This window comes from Hyla sarda, chromosome 3, assembly GCF_029499605.1.
Source record: "Hyla sarda isolate aHylSar1 chromosome 3, aHylSar1.hap1, whole genome shotgun sequence".
NCBI lineage: Eukaryota > Metazoa > Chordata > Amphibia > Anura > Hylidae > Hyla > Hyla sarda.
Window position 1 is genome coordinate 210751222 of NC_079191.1, and position 23329 is coordinate 210774550.

Below are 23329 nucleotides of genomic sequence, written 5' to 3' on the forward strand. Positions count from 1 at the left end.
TACAGGTCTGTGAGAGCCAGAAATCTTGCTTGTTTATAGGTGACCAAATACTTATCTTCCACCATAATTTGCAAATAAATTCTTTAAAAACAATGTACAACAAAAATAGAGAAACATAGCCGCACATCCACCATTTGTATTTTGATCTATTTCCTTCTCAGCATAATAATAAAAAAAACTATCAGGTTGTTAGTATACATTTTGAACAAAAAGTACAAACCCACTCACCACGTCAAGGCCTCCTAGTCAGAGTGGGTCCCTAACCTAACACTGACGTAGCGCCGGGCGGTGACCACTGCCTCCGAGACACCAAGCCCACTGGGGGAATGACGAGTGGCCAGGCAGCCCCACTGAGTACGCCCTGCATCCCTGATCCTTAAGGACTCGTACCTGTACCTGGTCCAGTTTAACGGGTTTAAACCGTTCTCACCGGCGGTGAACGGGTTATACCCGGTGGATCCCGGTTGCTACGGGCAGCCAGGACCCACGGCTAATGCTGGGCAAGGCTGATCGGGCCGATGCCCAGCATTAACCCTGTAGACGCTGCAATCAAAGTTGATCGCGGCATCTGAAGCGAAAGTTAAAGAATCCTGGCAGCTCAGCGGAGCTGATAGGGACTATCGCGACAAAATCGCGATGTCCCGATCAGCTTACAGGACGACGGGAGGGTCCTCCCCTGCCTCTTTGTCGTCCGATTGGCCATCTACTGTTCCATGCCTGCGCAGCAGGCTAGAGCAGCAGAGCATCGGTTACAGTGTTCCATGCTATTTAATGGCAGAGCACTGATCAGTATATACAATCAGAAGATTGCATGTTGTAGCCCCTATGGGGGCAAAGAAAAAAAAAAGTGTAAAAAAATGTTATAAGAGTTCATTAACTCTTTTAAATCACCCCCCTTTTCCCATTTTTTAAATAAAATAATGTCATAAAGAATAAAAATAACCATATGTGGTACCACCGTGTGCGTAAATGTCCGAAATATTAAAATATAAGGTTAGCTAAACCACATGGTCGATGGTGTACACGTAAAAAATTACCAAGTCCAAAATTGTGCATTTTTGGTCACTTCATATACAATAAAAATATTTTAAAAAAAGTGATGAAAAAGTCCCATCAAAAAAAAATAATACCAATAAATGCTACAGATGACAGCGCAAAAAATTAGCCCTAAAAGAGTTATAGGGGTCAGAAGATGCCAATTTTAAACATACTAATTTTGGTGCATGTAGTTTATAATTTTTTAAAGTATTAAAATAAAGCCTATATAAATTGGGTTTCCTTGTAACCGTATGGACCTACAGAATAAAGATAAGGTGTCATTGCGTAGAAACGGGAGCACCCAAAATTTACAAAATGGCGTTTCTCTTTTTTTATATCACCCCACAAATATATATATATTTTTTTTTTGCTTTGGCTGCAGGTTATATTATAAAATATGTGATGTCATTACAAAGTACAATTGGTGACGCAAAAAAACAGCCCTTATTTGGGTCTGTAGGTGCAAAATTGAAAGCGTTATGATTTTTAAAAGGGGAAATGCAAAAAAAAATGTGTGAGGTGAAAATAGGTGAAAACCTTAAGGGGTTAAAAAACCAGACTGTGATATTATGGATTTTTTTCTCATGTCTCTCATAGTTGAGGTATACCTATGATGAAAATGACAGGCCTCTCATCTTTTTAAGTGGGAGAACTTTGGTGGCTGACTAAATACTCTTTTGCGCCACTGTAGATAGGAGATAGATCTTTATAATAGAAAGACCCATGATGAGCCTAAATGAGAGGGAACAAAAAGTAGTTTAAAGGTTTAATCCGGTAAAATAGGTTTTCCACTTATGTGCCTAGACTACCTAATAAAACATCTAACTTGGCCCCTCGTAGCATTGGTATCGGGGTGCCCTGTTTCTGCTGGACTTCGCTTCCCCGGAGCCAGGCAGAGCTGCATACGTGAAGTCACAGTATTGCTCAGCCAGTCGCTGACCACAGTGGTGTCCTGATTGGCAGAGCAGCGCTGTCAGACGCTACAATCTGCTGCTATTGCAAAAGCAGCGTCACCGGCCACTGACAAGGTGACCCAATACTGAGGCTACAGGGGGGTAAGTTAAAGCTACAGGGGGGTAAGTAAGTGAGGCTACAGGGGGTAAGTTAAAGCTTTTATGTAGGCAGTCTGGGCACAGTAGTAAAAAAACAATTTAGCAGACAAACTTTTTAAGCTGTAACCTTTTCCCACCAAATTGAAGAGTGAAATTTGTAGCTGTGGGATAGTTTTTTCTTCTAACCTTCCTTTATATGACATTTTTCAGGTGGAGGCAGTGAGCACCTCTGTGCAGGATTCCAGTGTGCTGGTCCAGAGAAGCACATTAGACCTTATCCTGTTTTGTTTTCCCTTCCACATGAGTCAGGTAGTAAACCTGAGATTGTCAGACATCCCCAGTTATTTAACTCCTTTTATGCTTTTTCTTCAGCAGCATTTCAAGTATGTGTATGTGCTTTATAGCAGATTTTGTGATACAGGGTGGGGCTTTAAAGGGGTGCTCCAGCTGGAGGAGCTGGAGGCAATGATAGTGATGTCATGGCCACGCCCCACTGAGACGTCACTTCACACCCACTCCAGACATGAATGAAAGGGGTGTGGTGTGACTTCATGAGGGGGCATGGCCGTGACATCATGACCACTGCCGCAAGCACCTGGCGTTTTGTTTAGAACGCTGGGTGCTGCAGAAGATCGGGGGGGGGGGCAGTGACAGGGGATAAGATGTCTAGCAGTGGAGTACCCCTTTAATGTAATAACAGGGTTGGTGGTGCAGGTTCTTATTCCATCTATAATGCCAGGTAGGAGGTAGGTAAAGATAACCCCTTACTGTATTAAATTGCTAAGAACATGATGCACTGAAGAAGTAGGGAACAATTTATGATATTCCCAATTAGAATAATCTGTCCCCATATTGGGTGTATTTCTGTCACCCACAAATCCTCTATTGTCTTATACATTAAAGACATGTTAAAAATAGATCTACCCTGTTCATCCCACAGTTTCCCTGCTAGTGTTTCTCCTGTATTCTAGGATTCTTTTTTCAAGATCTCCTTAATCCATATTAATCCATATGTTACTAAGGAGCAGTTTCTCAGTGTAAGGGTAGACTATGGTGACTCTGTGATAGAGGTTAAAGCCTTTAAGCCAATTTCTGTGACAGCTCCTTTCACATCAGTGCACTTTAGGATCTTATTGGAAAGAAATATGCAATTTTAAAGTTGCTTCATGCAAACCATTTTCTTGTGTTATATTTAAAGGGGTTATCCAGCCTTTAGGACACCTCAGGATAGGCCATCAATATTGGATCATTGGGGGTCGGGCTCATGGCACCTCTACCAATCAGCTCTCTGAAGAGGTCAAGTAATGCAGCCTCTTCAGTGTTTACTTAGGCTGCAGGTTGGGTGATACTTGCAAACGTCGTACATTTTGTAGCGGCATTTCAATGTATTGCAGCATTATCCTGTTAAAAACAATGGATCAGTGATGCGGTACTGTGCTGCACTGCAAGAAATGACTATTTCCAGTTTTCAATATGATGCAGACTAAGGAATTGCAAAAAAGCAGTGTGAATAGAATCTAATAATTCCAGTAATTGACTGTATCTCTCTAAGGGTGGGTTCACACCACGTTTTTGCAATATAGTTCCCTTTGAAAACCGTATGGAACCATATTGAAAGCCGTATGCATTGACTCTCCATTGAAAACCGTATGCCAAACGATGCATCTGGTTGCATCCGTTTTGCATCTTGTACGGTTTTGTCCATTTTTTCCCATACCCAAAACCGCAGCCTACCCACGGTTTTTGTTCCGGGTGAAAAACCGTATGGAAACCATATATATGTTCTTTTAAACATGGGAGTCAAGGGGAACTGTACAGAACCGTATGTGCGCACGGTTTCATCCAGTTTTCACCATATGGTTTTTGACTTTGCACAGTTTTTTTCTTGGAATTTAAATCAAACAAGTAAAACTTTATTCATAATAGAGTGAAAAGTTAAATACGTATACGTTTTTTTCTTAAAAAACGGATGCAACCGGACATCATTATTCAAACCATACACGTTTTTTAACTGTATACGAGTTAAAACTTGTACACACGATTTGATATAGTTTAGTCATGTTTTGAGGAATCCGTTTTTTTATCAAAAACCTGATAGGGAACTGTATTGCAAAAACGTGGTGTGAACCCAGCCTTACATATACTATCTGTAAACAGAATGTAATTGATCCTACTTGTGACTGTTTTATCTCTCATTCTTGCCCAGGCAACCCGTCCTGACATGATTCGTATTCTGTCCGCTGCTCTGCGTGTGGTCTTACGGAGAGATATGTCATTGAATCGAAGGTTATATGCCTGGCTGCTAGGTGAGCTAGGGGACTGGTTTCTTACTATGGGGCAGTTTGGACAGTGAAAACAAAGCTTTGGTAGTTACTTAGTGGAATCCCAGATTAAAAGATTATTTTATTAAATCAATTGAGCTTCTTAATTCCATAGTAAGAGGCTGACTAAGGGATTGAAGGAAAACTGTAACATGGTGCAGCGAGGAATAGTATACTGTACACATAGTATACTGTACACATTAAAAACAAAGCAGATAGCACCTTTTTAAAGGAACAGTAAACATGGCTGAGAGGATGTCTTTAAATATGTATTTGTAATATGGGACCATATATAATCAAGGAGAAGATAAGGGGGGGAAAGCTAGGTTACATGTTAATTATTTTGTGTATTTTCTGTGTTAGGTGCCTTTAATAGTCTAGAATGTGTGCAATTAGCGCTTGTAACAGGCCGTGTCCTGGAGGGAAAAAAATCTGTGGTCATTTCCAACTTTCACATTTAATGAGTATAAGATCATGGTCTAGGACCGGCTAAGAAAGGGGGGATTTACTATAGCAGAAAACAGGTATATAAAATTTGCTAATTTTGGCTTAAAGGCTGCGGACACCTTTCGCAGTGATTTTTTTTTTAACTGTTAATCCTGAATACGGAATGACTAAACTTTTTTTTTTTTTTCCCCTGTAAAATCTTCATTAAACATTACCTAACCTTCAGCTGCCACTCACTGGTGTAGATTTTAAGGAAATCTTTCATCCGTGTCACCCGCACTTACCTGTTGCTATAGGCTGGTAGTGTGGGTTATACTGTTGATAACGATACTTACCTATCTCCAATCTGTTGCTTCGTTCGCCCATTATGCTTCTTATTCGGGAGTCAGACTTGGTGCATGGGTGGAGCTCCAGGAGCATACTGATGTCACCACAGCTGCTTCTTCACTCTACCCGGCTGTGAGCAGGCTTGAAGAAGCAGCAGCGGTAACATCAGCATGCTCCTGAAGCCTGTGCACCAAGCCTGCTGCCCGAATAAGTAGGATTACATGCGAATAGGGCCACTGATCGGGGATAGGAAAATATCATTACCATCAGTGTCACCCGCACTACAAGCCTGTTCTAACAGATTAGTGCAGGTGACACTGATGACAATTCCCTTCCAGTACAAAGATGCTAAGACCGCTAACAGATGCATTGATAGATTTGACATGTCTGGCTTGAGCATTGTTAGACTTGGAACAGGCATGTGAGACTCCCCAATATTTCAGTAGCCAGCTTATAACTGTCCTGTGACATTTAAAGGGGTTTTTCCATGTGACAAAGTCGTCTCCTATCCACAGGATAGGCATATCTAGCTGATCATGGGGAAGGGGGTCCAACTGTTCCCACCCCCCACGATTTTGAGAACAGGGACCCAGTCCCCCTTACAATGGAGCAATGGATCCTGTATTCACGTCTGCGCAGCATTCATTCTCTGTGTGAGCCACGCAAAACAGCCAAATACTATACTCTTATTCAGAAAACATAGAGTGACTTGCTGCTCCACTCTAATGGTAGACTGGGGTCTCAAGATCAAAGGGGGCCCAGTAGTCGGACCCCAGTAATTAGCTAGTTATTCTTGTAGATAGAGGATAACTTATATCATTTTGAGTAGGTTTCTCATGTACTTCTGGATGATTTATGGCAATTGAACATGTAAACACATCTTTACTATATGATCTCAAATGCTTAATGATACTCTTTTTATGCTCTCTTATGCTGTCACTTTGGGGACCACACATCTGGTAAGTTGCCCCCCATTATGTAAATTCTGTTCTTGATGTAATACCTGATATATAAATTGAGTTATATAAACTTACTATATGTTTTTTGTAGGATTTGATAACAATGGGACCAAAATAGGACCAAGGAGTACAAGACAAAGCAATCCCGAGGAACATGCTTCTTACTACTTCAATACATTCTCTAAGGATCTCTTAGTACAGGTGTGTATTTCTTATAGACAAAAAATATTGTGAAATTAGATGTTCTAAAGTTCTGTTCACTTATGCGTTCTTCCCAGAAACCAGATTTGTTGTACAGGGGATTCCATTGGACCTGTTGACTTTGCATGGTGTCTGTTGTGGTACCCATCATACTTGTGTTATTCTTTCAATCAGATCAGCGGAAAGTTTTTCCCTTCACCCATGACAGAATGAGAAGTGAAGATCTGCTTCCTAGAACAGGAAACCTACATATACACTGCTCAAAAAAAATAAAGGGAACACTAAGATAACACATCCTAGATCTGAATGAATGATCTTATCGTATGAAATACTTTTGTCTTTACATAGTTGAATGTGCTAACAACAAAATCACACAAAAATTATCAATGGAAACCAAATTTCTCAACCCATTGAGGTTTGGATATGGAGTAACGCTCAAAATCAGTGGAAACCCCCACTACAGTCTGATCCAACTTTGATGTAACGTCCTTAAAACAAGTCAAAATGAGGCTCAGTAGTGTGTGTGGCCTCCTCTTGCCTGTATGACCTCCCTACAACGCCTGGGAATGCTCCTGATGAGGTGGCAGATGGTCTACTGAGGGATGTCCTCCCAGACCTGGACTAAACCATCTGCCAACTCCTGGACAGTCTGTGGTGCAAAGTGGCGTTGGTGGATGGAGCAAGATATGATGTCCCAGATGTGCTCAATCGGATTCAGGTCCGGGGAACAGGCGGGCCAGTCCGTAGCATCAATTCTTCTTGCAGGAACTGCTGACACACTCCAGCCACATGAGGTCTAGCATTGTCTTGCATTAGGAGGAATCCAGGGCCAACCTCACCAGCATATGGTCTCACAAGGGGTCTGAGGATCTCATCTCTGTACCTAATGGCAGTCAGGCTACCTCTGGCAAGCACATGGTGGGCTGTGCGGCCCCCCCAAAGAAATGCCCCCCCACACCATTACTGACCCACTGCCAAACTGGTCATGCTGGAGGATGTTGCAGGCAGCAGAACGTTCTCCATGGCGTCTCCAGACTCAGTCACGTGTGCTCAGTGTGAACCTGCTTTCATCTGTGAAGAACACAGGGGGCCAGTGGCGAATTTGCCAATCTTGGTGTTCTCTGGCATATGCCAAACATCCTGCACGGTGTTGGGCTGTAAGCACAACCCCCACCTGTGGACGTTGGGCCCTCATACCACCCTCATGGTGTCTGTTTCTGACCGATTGAGTGGACACATGCACATTTGTTGCCTGCTGGAGGTCATTTTGCAGGACTCTGGCAGTGATCCTCCTTGCACAAAGGGAGAGGTAGCGGTCCTGCTGATGGGTTGTTGCCCTCCCATGGCATCCTCCACATCTCCTGATGTCCTGGCCTGTCTCCTGGTAGTGCCTCCATGCTCTGGACACTACGCTGACAGACACAGCAAACCTTCTTGCCACAGCTCACATTGAAGTGTAATCCTGGATGAGCTGCACTACCTGAACCACTTGTGTGGTTTGTAGACTCAGTCTCATGCTACCACTAGAAGGAAAGCACTGGCAGCATTCAAAAGTGACCAAAACATCATCAAGGAAGCATAGGAACTGAGAAGTGGTCTGTGTTCACCATCTGCAGAACCACTCCTTTATTGGAGGTGTCTTACTAATTGCCTATAATTTCCACCTGTTGTCTGCTCCATTTACACAACATCTTGTGAAATTGATTGTCAATCAGTGTAGCTTCCTGAGTGGACAGTGTGATTTCACAGAAGTGTGATTGACTTGGAGTTACATTGTGTTGTTTAAGTGTTCCCCTTTTCTTTTCTTTTTTTTTGAGCAGTGTATAAAAAAACAGAGCCTCCCACCTTCCTGAGTGGTTTCCATTCTTTTGCTGAGATTACCTGTAGCACAGGTGCTGCCTGGGGAAGGGGGTAGTGGCTGGGAATGGTCAGTATATGGGGAGTTTCCCTATGGTTTGCTAGGAGATAAGGTTTAGATTGCGGGGGGTTTGAGCACTGGGGCCCACCACAATCTCCTGTATGGGGCCCTTGTTCTCCCCCAGAGCGGCGTGTCACAAGCCCAGCCCGAAGCTGGGGCCCTCCTATATAGCTCTATTGGAGAGCCGGAGATAGCCTAACAGCTCTCCCATAGAACTATATGGAGCAGGCTTGTGGCATCAATAAACAGCACCACACCTGTCCTCAGGTTGTGTGTGGTATTACAGCTCATTTCCATTGAATTAAATTTGTAATACAACACACAAGATGAGGACAAGGGTGGTGCTTCTTTTGAAAGAAATTAGCTTCCTGGATAACCCCTTTATGTGTATTTCTGACTGACCTTTACTTCTTTGCCTATTTTGTACCGAGGAAACATAAGTCCAACTGGTGCAAAATAAAACTGATGTAATGCAAAACAAAAATATTGTAGCAAATATATGAATACTTCTTTGTGCTTCTCTTCATACAGGCGATGGTGGGAATTTTACAGGGAAAAGAACTAAATCGGGAGAATTCACTAACGCAAGACTTAAAGCCCTTCCGTGTCCTCATAAGCTTATTGGACAAACCTGAACTTGGTATTTTTATCATTTTACCTTTTAAGGTTTCTAAAACATTACACTTTTGTGATATTATTTCATATAATGCGCGAATATTTCTAGTTTTCTGTTCCTTTATACTAACAGAAAATTAAAAATAACAGTGGTGCTGGATCCTTTACATGCTGTGCCCCAACAGTGCCCATGGGACCCCAAGACTTTAAAGGGGTATGTGGTGTTCCTGTTATGGTGTCCTGCATCCTTGTAGACCAAAAATGCTCCATGCTGGGGTAACATGTAATGTATTTTTGGTGGAATCTTACAAAGCTTACACCTGCCTCTACATTTACATTTAGAAAGATTTGCAGGTGTATTTCTAAAGCTTTTTTGTTTTAAAGCATAGTATTGTTTTAGTTATTTTTCCAGGTGACCATTTTGTACCAAAATCTGTGTGTCAGCGACCAAACGTAGTATGTAGGTAAAGCAGACATTAGTGGAAAGATATAGCATATCCTGTAACCAAGCTAGTTCTAATCTGAGAATGACAGATTTACTTCTCTTACAATACTGTGTTCCATCTGATGTGCTGTACATGTTCCTGGCATTGTACATTGGTTTACAGTTGTATGGTTGTATTGGTGCCAGGGCCTGCGATTCTGGAAGACGTGTTAATCGAAGTGTTCAGAACATTGTATACCCAATGCAAAGCAGAGCTGGATCTTCAAACACAAGCTCCTTTCAGTAAGGACCCTGCACAGCTGAGCAGGTAACTGATATTGGACGGGATCCGTATAGAACTGTGTACACAATGGGGGTGAATTTGCTTTATAGCACTCGATCTTCATCACTGTCTAGTGGCTTTATAGCCCTTTGTAAGGAGAAAATATTATTCAACAAAACTTATTTGCCATATAAGCTCTATGATGTGAAGTTACAGTTTCTTCAGGAGGGTGCCAAAGGGCATGTGGAGTTTTGTAGGCCATGCAGTGCTCCACTGGGAAAAAAATATATACAAAGTAATCCCAAGAGAGCTTGCTTTCTGGTGCCATCTATTGGGTGGAACATCCAAGTAAATGCTCTGCCCTTTAAAGGAAACCTGTTATCAGATTTGACACTACATAATTGGTGAAAAGGCATTTTCTAGGGTAAAATCCACTTTTTCCCCATGTGCTCATGTCCTTCTGCCCGTCCTTGCTAGTAAAGAAAGTTACTTTTAAAATTGTCTTGCACCATATGCTAATGCCCTGTAAGTAGCCATTGGGGTGTGTGTCATCCTGTAGTAGTCATTGCGCTCTGGGCTTTAACCACTCCTACACAGGTGTGATTACCAATCCAGGCACCTCTGACATCACAACTCTGCACCCTCATAAACAACAAACCTCAGGAGGTTACAGGGTAACTAACAATAAACAACAACCTTAATGGGAAAACCCCCAAAGGGGTACCCTAAACCAGAAACCCCTTCCCCAAAAAAACAAATCTAAAATGTAACTTTCATTGTGTCCTTAAAATAATAAAGAGAAACACTTCTAGTGATTAAACAAAACACCTCTGAGTGCCTGTACCACACTGAATTAAAAGCACAGGGTCAGTCTAGCACATATACATGTTTCTGCCTATTGAGATGCCTCTCTGTATGTGTGCCACTTACATTTGTATGGCCACTGTTGAGGCGGTTAATATATAGAAGTGGTAGTGCTGGCTGTAACCACTGTGATTAAAACATGACACAAGCCAGGGTCCTGACGTTTTGCTGGCAACCCAGCTTCATCAGAGGACTGGCAGCTAGTGAGTACCGGAAGTACAGCCTCCCCTTATATAGACTCCCCTGATGTCATCAAACAATGCCCCCTTACTTTCATTGGCTAAAGTGAGGGGGCATTGTTTGATGACATCAGGGGAGTCTATATAAGGGGAGGCTGTACTTCCGGTACTCACTAGCTGCCAGTCCTCTGATGAAGCTGGGTTGCCAGCAAAACGTCAGGACCCTGGCTTGTGTCATATTTAAATCACAGTGGTTACAGCCAGCACTACCACTTCTATATATTAACAGCCTCAACAGTGGCCATACAAATGTAAGTGGCACACATACGGAGAGGCATCTTAATAGGCAGACACATGTATATGTACTAGACTGACCCTGTGCTTTTAAAGGGGTTATCCAGGAAAAAACTTTTTTTTATATATCAACTGGCTCCAGAAATTTAAACAGATTTGTAAATTACTTCTATTAAAAAAAATCTTAATCCTTTCAGTACTTATGAGCTGCTGAAGTTGAGTTGTTCATTTCTGTCTACGTGCTCTCTGATGCCACCTGTCTCGGGAGCTGTCCAGAGTAGAAGCAAATTCCCATAGCAAACCTATTCTGCTCTGTGCAGTTCCTGAGACAAGCAGATATGTCAGCAGAGAGCACTGTTTCCAGACAGATAAGAACAACTCAATTTCAGTGGCTGATAATTATTGGAAGGATTAAGATTTTTTTATAGAAGTAATTTACAAATCTGTTTAACTTTCTGGAGGCAGTTGAAAAAAAAAAAACACTTTAACTGGAACCTCTATAACAGTGTTTCCCAACCAGGGGGCCTCCAGCTGTTGCAAAACTACAACTCCCAGCATGCCTGGACAGCCGGAGGCTGTCCGGGTATGCTGGGAGTTGTAGTTGTGCAACAGCTGAAGGCACTCTGGATGGGAAACACTGCTCTATAATGTGTTGTCACCAGTTATAGGGGAACATCTTATGACAGGTTCTCTTGAAAGAACCAAGAAACATTACTGGCATCATTACCCAAGCCAGAATATCCTCCAAAAGGAGCAGTAACCCAGTTGTAAACAGCTGCTTTGAGATTCTCGTCCTCCTCCAGTACAGAATAGGGTTCTGGCGAGCAGAGAGAAGTTTTATCATCAGACTGAAGGGCTAACGTTTCTCCTTAAGGATAGCTCCAACGGGCGTGTAGATTTATAGGCCGTGCAAGGCTCTAGTGGAAAAAATATGCAAACTAGCCTTTCTCCAGAAGAAAGAGCAACATCTATTTAGGGTATTGTTTTCCCAAACTCCCCAGTGTTTATTTTAATACATTTTAATTATACTTTTTTTTTTTTTTTCCATTAAGTAAACTGCGGGAAAACAAGAGGACGGCCGAACTCATAAAAACAGCCAACCTTTTATTTAACTCCTTTGAGCCTTATTATATGTGGGATTACATTGCACGCTGGTTTGAAGAATGCTGCAGGTAAGTGTCCAAGTATTTTTAAAGAATAAGAAGGTCATTTTGAAATGTATAACTGTGAGCCTTTTAACCTCCCTGGCGGTATGATTATGTCTGGAAATTTTTACTAAAAGTGGTACAATTTTTTGCATTGAAATTTCACATCTCCCCCCGCCCATTTCACATCTTCCCCTGTCACATTTCCCCCCCCCCCCCCTATCATATTCTCCTCCCCTTTGTCACATCCCCCCCCTTGTCACATTCTTCCCTCCTTGTCACATTCCCCCCCTCCATGTCACATTCCCCCCTTTGTCACATTCCCCCTCCATGTCACCCCCCCCTTATCACATTCCCCCCCTTATCACGTTCCCCCCTCCCCCCCTTTGTCACATTCTTCCCCCTTTGTCACATTTCCCCCTGTCACATTCATCCCCCCTTGTCACCTTTTCTTGTTCGGCAGCAACACACACTTGGTTTGCCGGGCAGATTTCAAACCTAGTGTATTTGCTGCAGAACAAGTCCTTTCCCCTTCAGCCAATCACTGGCTTGACAAGTGACACCACTGCGGCCGGTGATTGGCTGAAAAGGGAAAGGTCCTACAAGGTGAATAATGAAGACAGGACACCCCGGACCGCACGGAGGGGAACGGAATCTGCAGGGACCGGGACTAGGTGAGCAGAAGGTTTTTTGTTCGGGCATGCTTAGAGTTGTAGTTTTGCAACAGCTGGAGGCCCCCTGGTAGGGAAACACTAACTTTTAGTATTTTGTCTTTACCTGCTCTGGCCCCACCACGGGAGCCGACCCAAGCAAATAATCGCATGTTTTCACGGGGGCTGTATCGCTATATCGCAGAAAGCAAAAATCGCTATTCCCTTGCTTTTGCGATATATCGTGCAGTTCCGCCGGCAACTCTGCAATTCTACCCTGACCGTGACTTGGAGTTACGGCTCTTGGCAGGGAAAATTAACCCTGAGTCACGCTCGGGATAACCGTTAAGAAGGATAAAACTGAATAACACCTTCAACGTTTCTTGTATAGTATTACCTATAGAAACCTTTTATGTACGAAGTGTCACACACCTCAATCTCATATGACTCTCCTTTCCTCTCTGGATATACACTGCTTTATTTTTGTATTGACATGATGTTGTATTCCTTTTAGGAGGACACTACACGCCAGGCTTCAGCCTCCCTCTAGTGGTAGCAGTAATCAGTCCGAGTTACCTCTTATCAACTTCTGCTTGCTGGTGGATTTCTTGCTAGACATAGTGTCTTTGGTAAGAATTTCTTCATTTCAAATATAGATTTAAAGGGGTATTCCAGGAAAAAACTTTTTTTTATATATCAACTGGCTCCAGGAAGTTAAACAGATTTGTAAATGACTTCTATTAAGAAATCTTAATACTTCCAATAAATATCAGCTGCTTAAGTTGACTTGTTCTTTTCTGTCTGGCAAAAGTGCTCACTGCTGACATCTCTGCTTGTCTCGGGAACTGCACAGAGTAGAAGAGGTTTACTATGGGGATTTGCTTCTACTTTGGACAGTTCCATAGACAGGTGTCATCAGAGAGCACTTAGACAGAAAAGAAAAACTCATAAGTACTGAAAGGATTAAGATTTTTTAATAGAAGTAATTTACAAATCTGGAGCCAGTTAATATATAAAAAAGATTTTTCCTGAATAACCCCTTTAATTGGTATTATAAACCTACAATCCAGCTCTTTAAAAAGTGCCTGCTATATACACCAAAACCTACAATGACACTTCAATGGTAAACAATCAATACCTTTATCAAATGAACAACATACATATAATGAGAAAACAATCCTCCCATTAAAAAGACCCACCCTTAAAATACACAATCCCCAAAGCAAGCAAGAAGTGGGGAACACCAGTATACAGTAAAACCCCTACAATCATCTCATTCAGAAGGTCTGTCTCATATAACAAAACAAGGCATGTTCTTGCACTATACAGTACAGACCAAAAGTTTGGACACATCATCTCATTCAGACTTTTCTTTATTTTCATGACTATGAAAATTGTAGATTCACACTGAAGGCATCAAAACTATGAATTAACACATGTGGAATTATATACATAACAAAAAAGTTTGAAACAACTGAAAATATGTCATATTCTAGGTTCTAGCCACCTTTTGCTTTGATTACTGCTTTGCACACTCTTGGCATTCTCTTGATGAGCTTCAAGAGGTAGTCACCTGAAATGGTCTTCCAACAGTCTTGAAGGAGTTCCCAGATATGCTTAGCACTTGTTGGCCCTTTTGCCTTCATTGGGTTCAGATCCGGTGACTGTGGAGGCCAGGTCATCTGGCGCAGCACCCCATCCTTCTTGGTCACATAGCCCTTACACAGCCTGGAGGTGTGTTTGGGGTCATTGTCCTGTTTAAAAATAAATGATGGTCCAACTAAAAGCAAACCGGATGGAATAGCATGCCGCTGCAAGATGCTCTGGTAGCCATGCTGGTTCAGTATGCCTTCAATTTTGAATAAATCCCCAACACTGTCACCAGCAAAGCACCATCATACCTCCTCCTCCATACTTCACGGTGGAAACCAGGCATGTAGAGTCCATCTGTTCACCTTTTCCGCGTCGCACAAATACACAGTGGTTGGAACCTAAGATCTCACACTTGGACTCATCAGACCAAAGCACAGATTTCCACTGGTCTAATGTCCATTCCTTGTGTTCTTTAGCCCAAACAAGTCTCTTCTGCTTGTTGCCTGTCCTTAGCAGTGGTTTCCTAACAGATATTCTACCATGAAGGCCTGATTCACACAGTCTCCTCTAAACAGTTGTTCTAGAGATGTGTCTGCTGCTAGAACTCTGTGTGGCATTGACCTGGTCTCTAATCTGAGCTGCTGTTAACCTGCAATTTCTGAGGCTGTTGACTCGGATATACTTATCCTCCGCAGCAGAGGTGATTCTTGGTCTTCCTTTCCTGTGGCAGTCCGCATGTGAGCCAGTTTCTTTGTAGCTCTTAATGGTTTTTGTGACTGCACTTGGGGACACTTTCCACCTAGAATATGACACATTTTCAGTTGTTTCACACTTTTTTGTTATGTCTATAATTCCACGTGTTAATTCATAGTTTTGATGCCGAATCTACAATTTTCATAGTCATGAAAATAAAGAAAACTCTTTGAATGAGAAGGTGTGTCCAAACTTTTGGTCTGTATTATATGTAACATCAATCTAACATACAATCAATCTCACCTAGCTGGGACATATGGAGGTATCCGGTGCACCTAACTGCCACCTTGACACATGTTTCGTTCCTTGGTCAGGAGGTCATGGAGGGCTGTTTTCTCATTATATGTTCAATCAATAAAGGTATTGGTTGTTAACTATTGACGTGTCATTGTAGGTTTTGATGTTTGCCAAATGTGCAAAGCTTATCCAAGGAGAAATGAGCTGATCCAGCACTGAAGTAAAACACCACATCCGTCAGTGCTGAGACTTCATTTCCTGGCTCGCAGCAAGCTGTGTGCTACTTCACTGGACAGCCCCATAGACTTATAATGGGACAGCAGGATGGAGGTTACTGTCCATTCTACTGATCAGTGGTGATCTCAGCACTTGGACCCTTAGGCCGACTTCACACTACGGAATTTTCGAGCGGAATTCCATTTTGAAATTCCACTTGGAAACTTGGCAGTTCGATTCTGCTGCACACTGCAGAGTTTTCAAGGCAGACTTTTCCTCCCGGAAAATTCCCTCCAAAATTCCACCGGAAGATTTAACTTGATGCTCTGGCGGATCTCTGCGGTCTTATTCAGTCGGTGCTGCCCTTACTCAAAATCTCAAAGACGGATTTCATCTGGCTGGAGATTCCGTAGTGTGAAGCCGGTATTCCTGATCAAAACTTTCGACATGTCATTGTGACCTGTCGAGTTTTTGGAAATGACATGAACACTTAAATGTCAGATTTCCTTCACCATCTCCTTGGTTTCACTGTAGGATGATGTGGCTGGTAATGATGTAATTAAACACTGATATTAACACAAGTTAAAATGTAAAATATTAAAATCAATGTCATACACTGCCTATACAGAACTAATTTGACACAGAATACAAAAATAGTAAGAATATTACACAATGTCAGTAATGGTTCAAAGGTTTATTGCGTGGTTTAACCCCTTGTATTGGCTTGTTTGGTGACAGATTGATTCCCTTGAATGAATGTAGCTGTATGGAAACTGATGACCCTTACATAGCAGGTTCATAAGATTGGGGTTCCTTTCCTCAGACCTAAACAGAGAGAAAGTAGAGAGGTTCCAGCAACTTGAAGAAAGAATATCTTCCAGCAACATTACATGCAGTATTTGGATCGCTGCAGGGTTCTTTTGAAGGGGTAGTCCAGTGGTGAAAAACGTATCCCCTATCCTAAGGATAGGGGATAAGTTTGAGATCGTGGGGAGTCCGACCGCAGGGGCCCCCCTGCGATCTGTCTGTACGGGGGCCAGGCTCTCCGGCCAGATAGCGGGTGTCGACCACCGCACGAAGCGGCGGCCGACACGCCCCCTCAATACATCTCTATGGCAGAGCCGGAGATTGCCGAAGGCAGCGCTCTGGCTCTACCATAGAGTTGTATTGAGGGGGCGTGTTGGCCGCCACTTCGTGCAGTGGTCGACACGCCCCCTTCCCGCGGGCTGTCGGGGCCCCGTACAGGAGATCGTGGGGGGCCCCAGCGGTGGGACTCCCCACGATCTCAAACTTATCCCCTATCCTTAGGATAGGGAATAAGTTGTTCATCACTGGACTACTCCTTTAAGCATTGTAATCTCCAGACCATTAGATGCCAGATAAAAAAATTATATATATATTTTCTAGTTAAACAACTGGTGATGACCATTGCAAACCAGTGGCCTCTATCTCCATTGCTCCATTGAGCCTCTAACTGTGACTTGAAGGAGAATTGTAGTGCTGACGTAATATATTTGTAAATACTGTGTTTATTACATGTAATGTTAATCTTTATGGGAGATTTCCCAAACTCACCCATTGCCTAGCAACAGAAGCCATCACCCGTCTTGAATGCAGATGGCATTGTTGAGGACATGATGTTTTCCTGCAGGATCTGCTGCTCTTAATCATTTTAGAATGTGCTATGAGCCATGCTATTTTCTGTGTGCATTGTGCAGTATAATAACCACTGACCTTTCCATTCTTCTAAATCTTTTGCTTTCCTTTCCCAAGCCTACGAGAAGTATGAGAGTGATATGCCAGGTACTGTATGACAGTCTGTTTTCTTTCCTTACTAACTGACTGAACACTTTTATACCAGTGCTTCTTACATAGACCATATAGTAGGGCTGGGCGGTATACCGGTTCATACCGAATACCGAAGTCTTTGTGCTGCACGATATGAATTTTAACCCATACCGCAATACCGGTTTGGCCCCTCCCCCTCGGGAATGAATGGTCAGCCCAGCCCAGCGCTGCGCTGTCCCCACATCGGGAAACTAATCATATGTGAGGATGAGGAGAGCAGTACTTGCGGGTGACGTGAGTAGTACGCAGCGCTGGGCTAGTAATTTTGTGTGGGGCGCGGGGGATAACGTGTTATACCGTGGAACCGCCATAAGTTACAAAAATACCGATACACATATTTGGCCATACTGCCCAGCCCTACCATATAATAGTGTCTATATTTTATATACATATGTGACATCTGTAGTGCTTTGTGCTGTTATAAGCACCAGTAGTCTATCACTTAGGTTCTTGGTTACTTGCCAGTAATGGCCATGGATACTGCTATTATTATAGTTTATAAATTCCACTAAGATATAAAAATAGCTATGTATTAATCAGAAATGGGTTGATACCTAAGGTCTGTTAGTTCCAGTTTCTTAGTGCCATTTTTCTATTCCCCTGCAGACACCATTTTTCCAAACAATGTAAAAGCATCTGCTGCCATATTTGTTTTCCCTTTTATAGTAGCATTTGACGGCTGTTAGTTTGTATTAACAGTCCATGAAGTGATGGGGTTCGCTAGTAAACAGTTATTCCAGCAGGTTTGGGGACTCAAATCCCCAAAGCTTCACTGTCTGTGTTAGCAATGTGTTCTCTTACAGCCTGTGAGTATACACTGCTAGGTCTACACTATTGTCTGTGTCAGTAGTTGTCAGGTAGCGGATATCCATGACAGATTCTACAGGTGTTCAGTCACCATATTAAAGATGGAACAGGCTACAAAGGGCTACTCGAGCTGTGTTTTATCAGTGTGGATTTATTTTATTTTATAGTAGATAATATGTATAGTGCAGTAGATAATATTTTATAGTAGATAATATGTATAGTGCAGTACGGTAGATAATATTTTATAGTAGATAATATGTATAGTGCAGTATGGTAGATAATATTTTATAGTAGCTAATATGTATAGATAATTATGTTCTAGGATTATAGGAGTGTAAGTTCTCTCTTTGGCACTGTGCTATTTCCAGATGAATATAACTTCCAAGCAATGCCTTATGCTAGATATGCAAAGATGATAATATAACCAGAAAACACAATTGTTAGTGATTTTAAATATGTGGCTCTTACTATAGTAAGTGGTTTTGGGCAATGGTATTGTGTACATTTCACTGAAAGAACAATACCTGGTAGAATGGTTTTAGACATTGTAAAGAAAAAGTTGATTTTTTTGTACTCGCCGTAAAATCTCTTAGACTTTCATTTAGGGGGTGAGGCGTGACGTCACGAGGGGCGTGGTAGTGACATCATGACCAGCTGCCCGAACCCAGCGTTCTAAATGAACGCCGGGTGCTGCAGAGATCTTAAGATGTCTAGGGGTGGAGTACCCCTTAAAAGGTATCTAAAACTATTGCTGTCACAACCCCTACCATAGACTTGCATTGAGTGGGGGGGGGGGGGCGTGACATCATGTGGGGGCGGAGTTGTGACATCACGATCTTCCGTTCCCGTGGTTGGGAGCCAGAACCTCCAGCGTTGCCGGAAGCAGATACAGGTGGATGCTGCATGCTATATTGCGGGGGATCCCCAGCGACGGGACCCTCGCAATCAGACATCTTATCCCCTATCCTTTGGATAGGGGATAAAATGTGTAGGGGTGGAGTACCCCTTTTAAGGTTACGTTCACACATACAGGATCCTGTGCAGATTTGATGCACAGGATTTGTAACTGCTGATTAGAAGCTGTGCTCAGTCATTTAGTTTACATTGAAATCTGCAGCAGAAAATCTGGAGCATCAAATCTTGCGCATCAAATCTGCGTACCTGTGAACGTACCCTAAGAGTTTACTCCTTGATTTATAAGTCTAGGATCAATGGGGGGTTATCTGAAAAAGCCTTCTTCCCAATGTTTATTCTAGCTATGTAATCCAAAAGGAATCTATTTAGACATAGTTTTATCAGAGTTATATATATTGTTTTTGTTTAGATTCTTCAGACGTCACACCTCTAGCCATTTTAGTTCCTTACATATGTTTTTTGGAGTAGATGGTTTTTCTACTCTGTCACACGGGAAAGGTTTACACACTTAAACCTTCTTCACTGAGATTTTACCACATAAATCCTCAGTCAAGGGTTCCCTCAAGAATCCTGGGCACTTTTAACCAGAAGACACACAGAGGCTGCGCATGCCTATGTCACACACAACTGCATCGGCCACTTTACTCCTTATCCCTTTACCACTCTCTAGCAGTCTGATATCCTTCTCTTTATATATCAACCACAGAACTAAGAACAACATTCAACTAAACAACTTATGTCAATCACATTCACCTATTCCATTCATCAAACACTAAGATACCTTTTTATTAAAAGTCTTCCTAGTCAGTTATTAAAGAGGCCCAGGAAAATGTGTGAAACACAGAAAAGGATAAAAGTTTTCCTACAAAATGCTTTTTTGCTAATCGTCCTCCAGTATATAAAAAAAAAAAAAAACCTGACAGGTGATATTGACATTCAAGGTTTCGGACCACAGAAGGAATAGAGGAGGAGATGTCCAAAATGACCATTTATCCTATCTTTTTTTTCTCATTTTCAGGAGACTTATATTGAAATACAGACTGAACACCTGCCTCAGCTGCTCCTCCGAATGATCTCTGCTCTAACCAGCCACCTCCAAACTCTGGACCTCAGAGAACTGACAGATTCTCTAAGACTTTGCTCAAAAATCCTCAGCAAAGTTCAACCTCCACTTCTGTCTGCAGGCACGGGAGGCACATTCCAGCTTCCCAGTGGACAGAATGGCTCCAGCAATGACAAGGAGGAGAGGAAGGTGAGGATTCTGTTCTTACACAGCATACACTGCTTTAAATACTGTGCCGTACATCTTATGTAATCACTGTTAAGCAGTGCTGACTAGTAAGCAGGCATGCTCTCGGTAGTCTGCGATTTTTTATGAGCAACTGCTCCCACTACCACCACGAAATGGAAGGGTTTTATCTGTGACCTGTATTGACAGAATGCTACCAATCACTGGCAGGTGGGTGGGCCACAGTGTTTAAAGGACATCTGCAGTGCTATAACACTTATCCCCTATCCGCAGGATGGGGGATAAGTGTTTGATCGCCGGGGGGGGTGGATCCGTGGCCCTGGCCCCAGCATTGGCACGCTGGCTAATGCGCTTAGTGTCGACCTCACTGAGGTCGATGGGTACGCCCCCTCCCCATGCAGCTCTATGGGAGAGGCGGGGAGGCAGCGTTTGCTCTCATAGAACTACATGGAGGAGGCGGCCCTGTACAGGAGATCTCTGGGGGGCCACGTTCGGACCCCCCACAATCAAACACTTATCCCCCTATCCTGTGTTAAATCACTGCAGATGTCCTTTGACAGGGATTATATGAGATGTTTTGGTGCCTACAAAGAAAAATAATCCAGCAGATAGGGGAGAATAAATCTGATAACAAAGTTTCTTTAAAGTATAAAACCAGTTATTTTATGCATTGCTTTGCAGGAATTAGTCATCGTTGTTATAAAACTTGAAGAAATCTGCCTATGCCATGTTCTTCTTTATTTTGATTCATATATTAACATAAAAAGTGGCCTTTATGTCTGTACTGTTTGTACATTGAGATGGATATTGATTTGTATCCAAATAATGTCCTATTGATCGTACTGAACTGGAAAAAAGATCAGAGCATGATGTGTGGTCACATATAGATATATACACTTATACATGGATTGTTTAAGTTCAGCTATTGTTCTAAACCAGGGATCACATGGATCTTGAGAGGGAAGAGTTTACTGAGTGCCATTTATTTACTTTTTAGTTGTCCCCGGTTTCTGCTGAAAATCCAGGTGATGTGTTTGAAGATGGAGAAAATCCTCCAAGCAGCCGATCTTCAGAAAGTGGGTTTACAGAATTTGTACAGTACCAGGAGGACAAGACAGATGATATTGACAAGCTGCTGAGTGATGGGCAAAGTGCAGCTGCTCTTCCCTTAGGTAGCACTTCATCAGAAACGGAAACCGCATCCACTGTAGGGTCTGAGGAGACAATTGTACAACACCCTTGTAAGAGTCCAAAAGGGTCCGCTACCAGGACTATGAAGGCCACACAGAAAACAGCAATGCAGTGCTGCCTGGAGTATTTCCAGCAATTCCTCACTAGGTTTATTACTCTGTACATTCTCCCAAAGACTGCCACAACTAAAACACTCACAGCAGAACAACCATCCGGAGGTCAGACAGAAAACCCTAAATGGGAGACTGCCACAGAAAATAGTACCGAAAAGAAAATCAACAAACCTATTTCTCCTAAAGAATACCGTCCAGCCTTCATTGCTGCGTGCCAGTTATTCCTTGAATGTTCCAGTTTTCCTGTGTACATTGCAGAAGGCATTCACCCTGCAGACGTCCATTCTGATAAAGGAGAAGGGGGTAAGCTTAATGGTGGTGTTGTAGTTGTTTGAAGAAAATTCATATGTTATGAATCACATTTCAGGGATGTAACTAGTATTCATAGCGCCATATAGGAAAGCTTGAAACTGACCCTTCCAACACAACAGACAGTGGGTTAAGCTCCAGCTGGAATTTCACTCCGTTCTTCTGAAAATATAAGGGATTTCTAAAGATACATAACTTCCATAAACTGTGCATAAGGCACTGATACCCAGAAGGCATATAAAGGGCTTTACAATGTCTCAATGGGGCATATTAATGAATTCTGTTCAATATTTAAACATAGTAAATTGACTCCTTTTTCAAAGGTTATCCAGGAATAGAAATACAGAGCATATTTCTTCAAAAAAACAGCACCACACCTGTCTTCAGGTGGTGTGAGGTATTACAACTTTGCTCCATTCACTTCAATGAAACTGAGCTGTAATACCACACAACCTGCGGACAAGTGTGGTGCTGTTTTCTGAAGAAATTGTCTCTGTTTTTCTTACCCTGGAGAACCACTTTAACTAAACCAAACCTTTATCAGTCACAGGTTAATAATATCATTATTAAATACTAGAAAAGGATTCAAAGCAGTTTATACAGAGGATGAGTATAACACATAAGACTGTATGGGGGGTCACAACACGCATTCTGGCATGGGACAATGTCTGTGGCGTGTCATTGGACACTTTTATGGTACGCTCTGGTGCCTCCCTCTACAAAGTACGTCTGTAGGGCATTGCACACAGTGGGTTAGGGACCCACTCTGACTAGGGGGCCTTGACGTGGCGAGTGGGCTTGTACTTTTTGATCAAGATGTATACTAACAACCTGTTAGTTTTTTAATTATGCTGAGAAGCAATTAGATGAAATTAGAAATGGTGGATGTGCGGCTGTGTTTCTTTGTGTTGTGCATTGCACACAGTGACACATTTTCTAAATGGAAACATTTCATAAGCTGGGATTGTGTTTTTGATTTTGATTGTGATACCTAGCGGAGATTCCATAGTATGAACATACCCTATAACTGTATGAGTGTTATGTGTCCGGTTTCAGCTGCTCTTTATGTTGTATTTATTGTTGTGAGCTCTCATACAGTCCCATGTGTTATACTCATCCTCTGTATAAACTACTTCTCCTTCTTTTCTAGTATTATAATAATGTTATTATTAACCTGTGACTAATAAAGGTATTTGTATTTGGTTAGAAGGGGTTATCCAGGATTAGAAAAACAGACCTTCATGTCCTCTATATGAATTGCTTCTCTTCCTCCTTTAGTATTTTAATTGTGTTTCTAATATTAACCTGTGACTTATAAAGATTTGTATTTGGTTAAAGTGGACCCGTCAGATCCAACAAAAAAACATTTTTTTTACATATC

General features: G+C 42.3%; 1 protein-coding gene across 5 annotated transcripts in view; it reads left to right on the forward strand.

Moving 5' to 3' along the window:
* Window positions 1–23329, forward strand: part of DOP1A (DOP1 leucine zipper like protein A) — a 307594-nt gene that overhangs the window by 241808 nt on the left and 42457 nt on the right. For 3 of the 5 annotated variants that reach the window (XM_056565964.1, XM_056565963.1, XM_056565965.1), the window contains 10 exons: window positions 2301–2399; window positions 4297–4396; window positions 6236–6345; window positions 8795–8903; window positions 9510–9630; window positions 11975–12094; window positions 13232–13346; window positions 17290–17319; window positions 20105–20338; window positions 21333–21942. In XM_056565964.1, coding sequence (XP_056421939.1) covers window positions 2301–2399; window positions 4297–4396; window positions 6236–6345; window positions 8795–8903; window positions 9510–9630; window positions 11975–12094; window positions 13232–13346; window positions 17290–17319; window positions 20105–20338; window positions 21333–21942 — 1648 coding nt within the window. The remainder of the gene's footprint in view (window positions 1–2300; window positions 2400–4296; window positions 4397–6235; window positions 6346–8794; window positions 8904–9509; window positions 9631–11974; window positions 12095–13231; window positions 13347–17289; window positions 17320–20104; window positions 20339–21332; window positions 21943–23329) is intronic. The other 2 variants (XM_056565966.1, XM_056565968.1) reach the window with 2 other exon arrangements.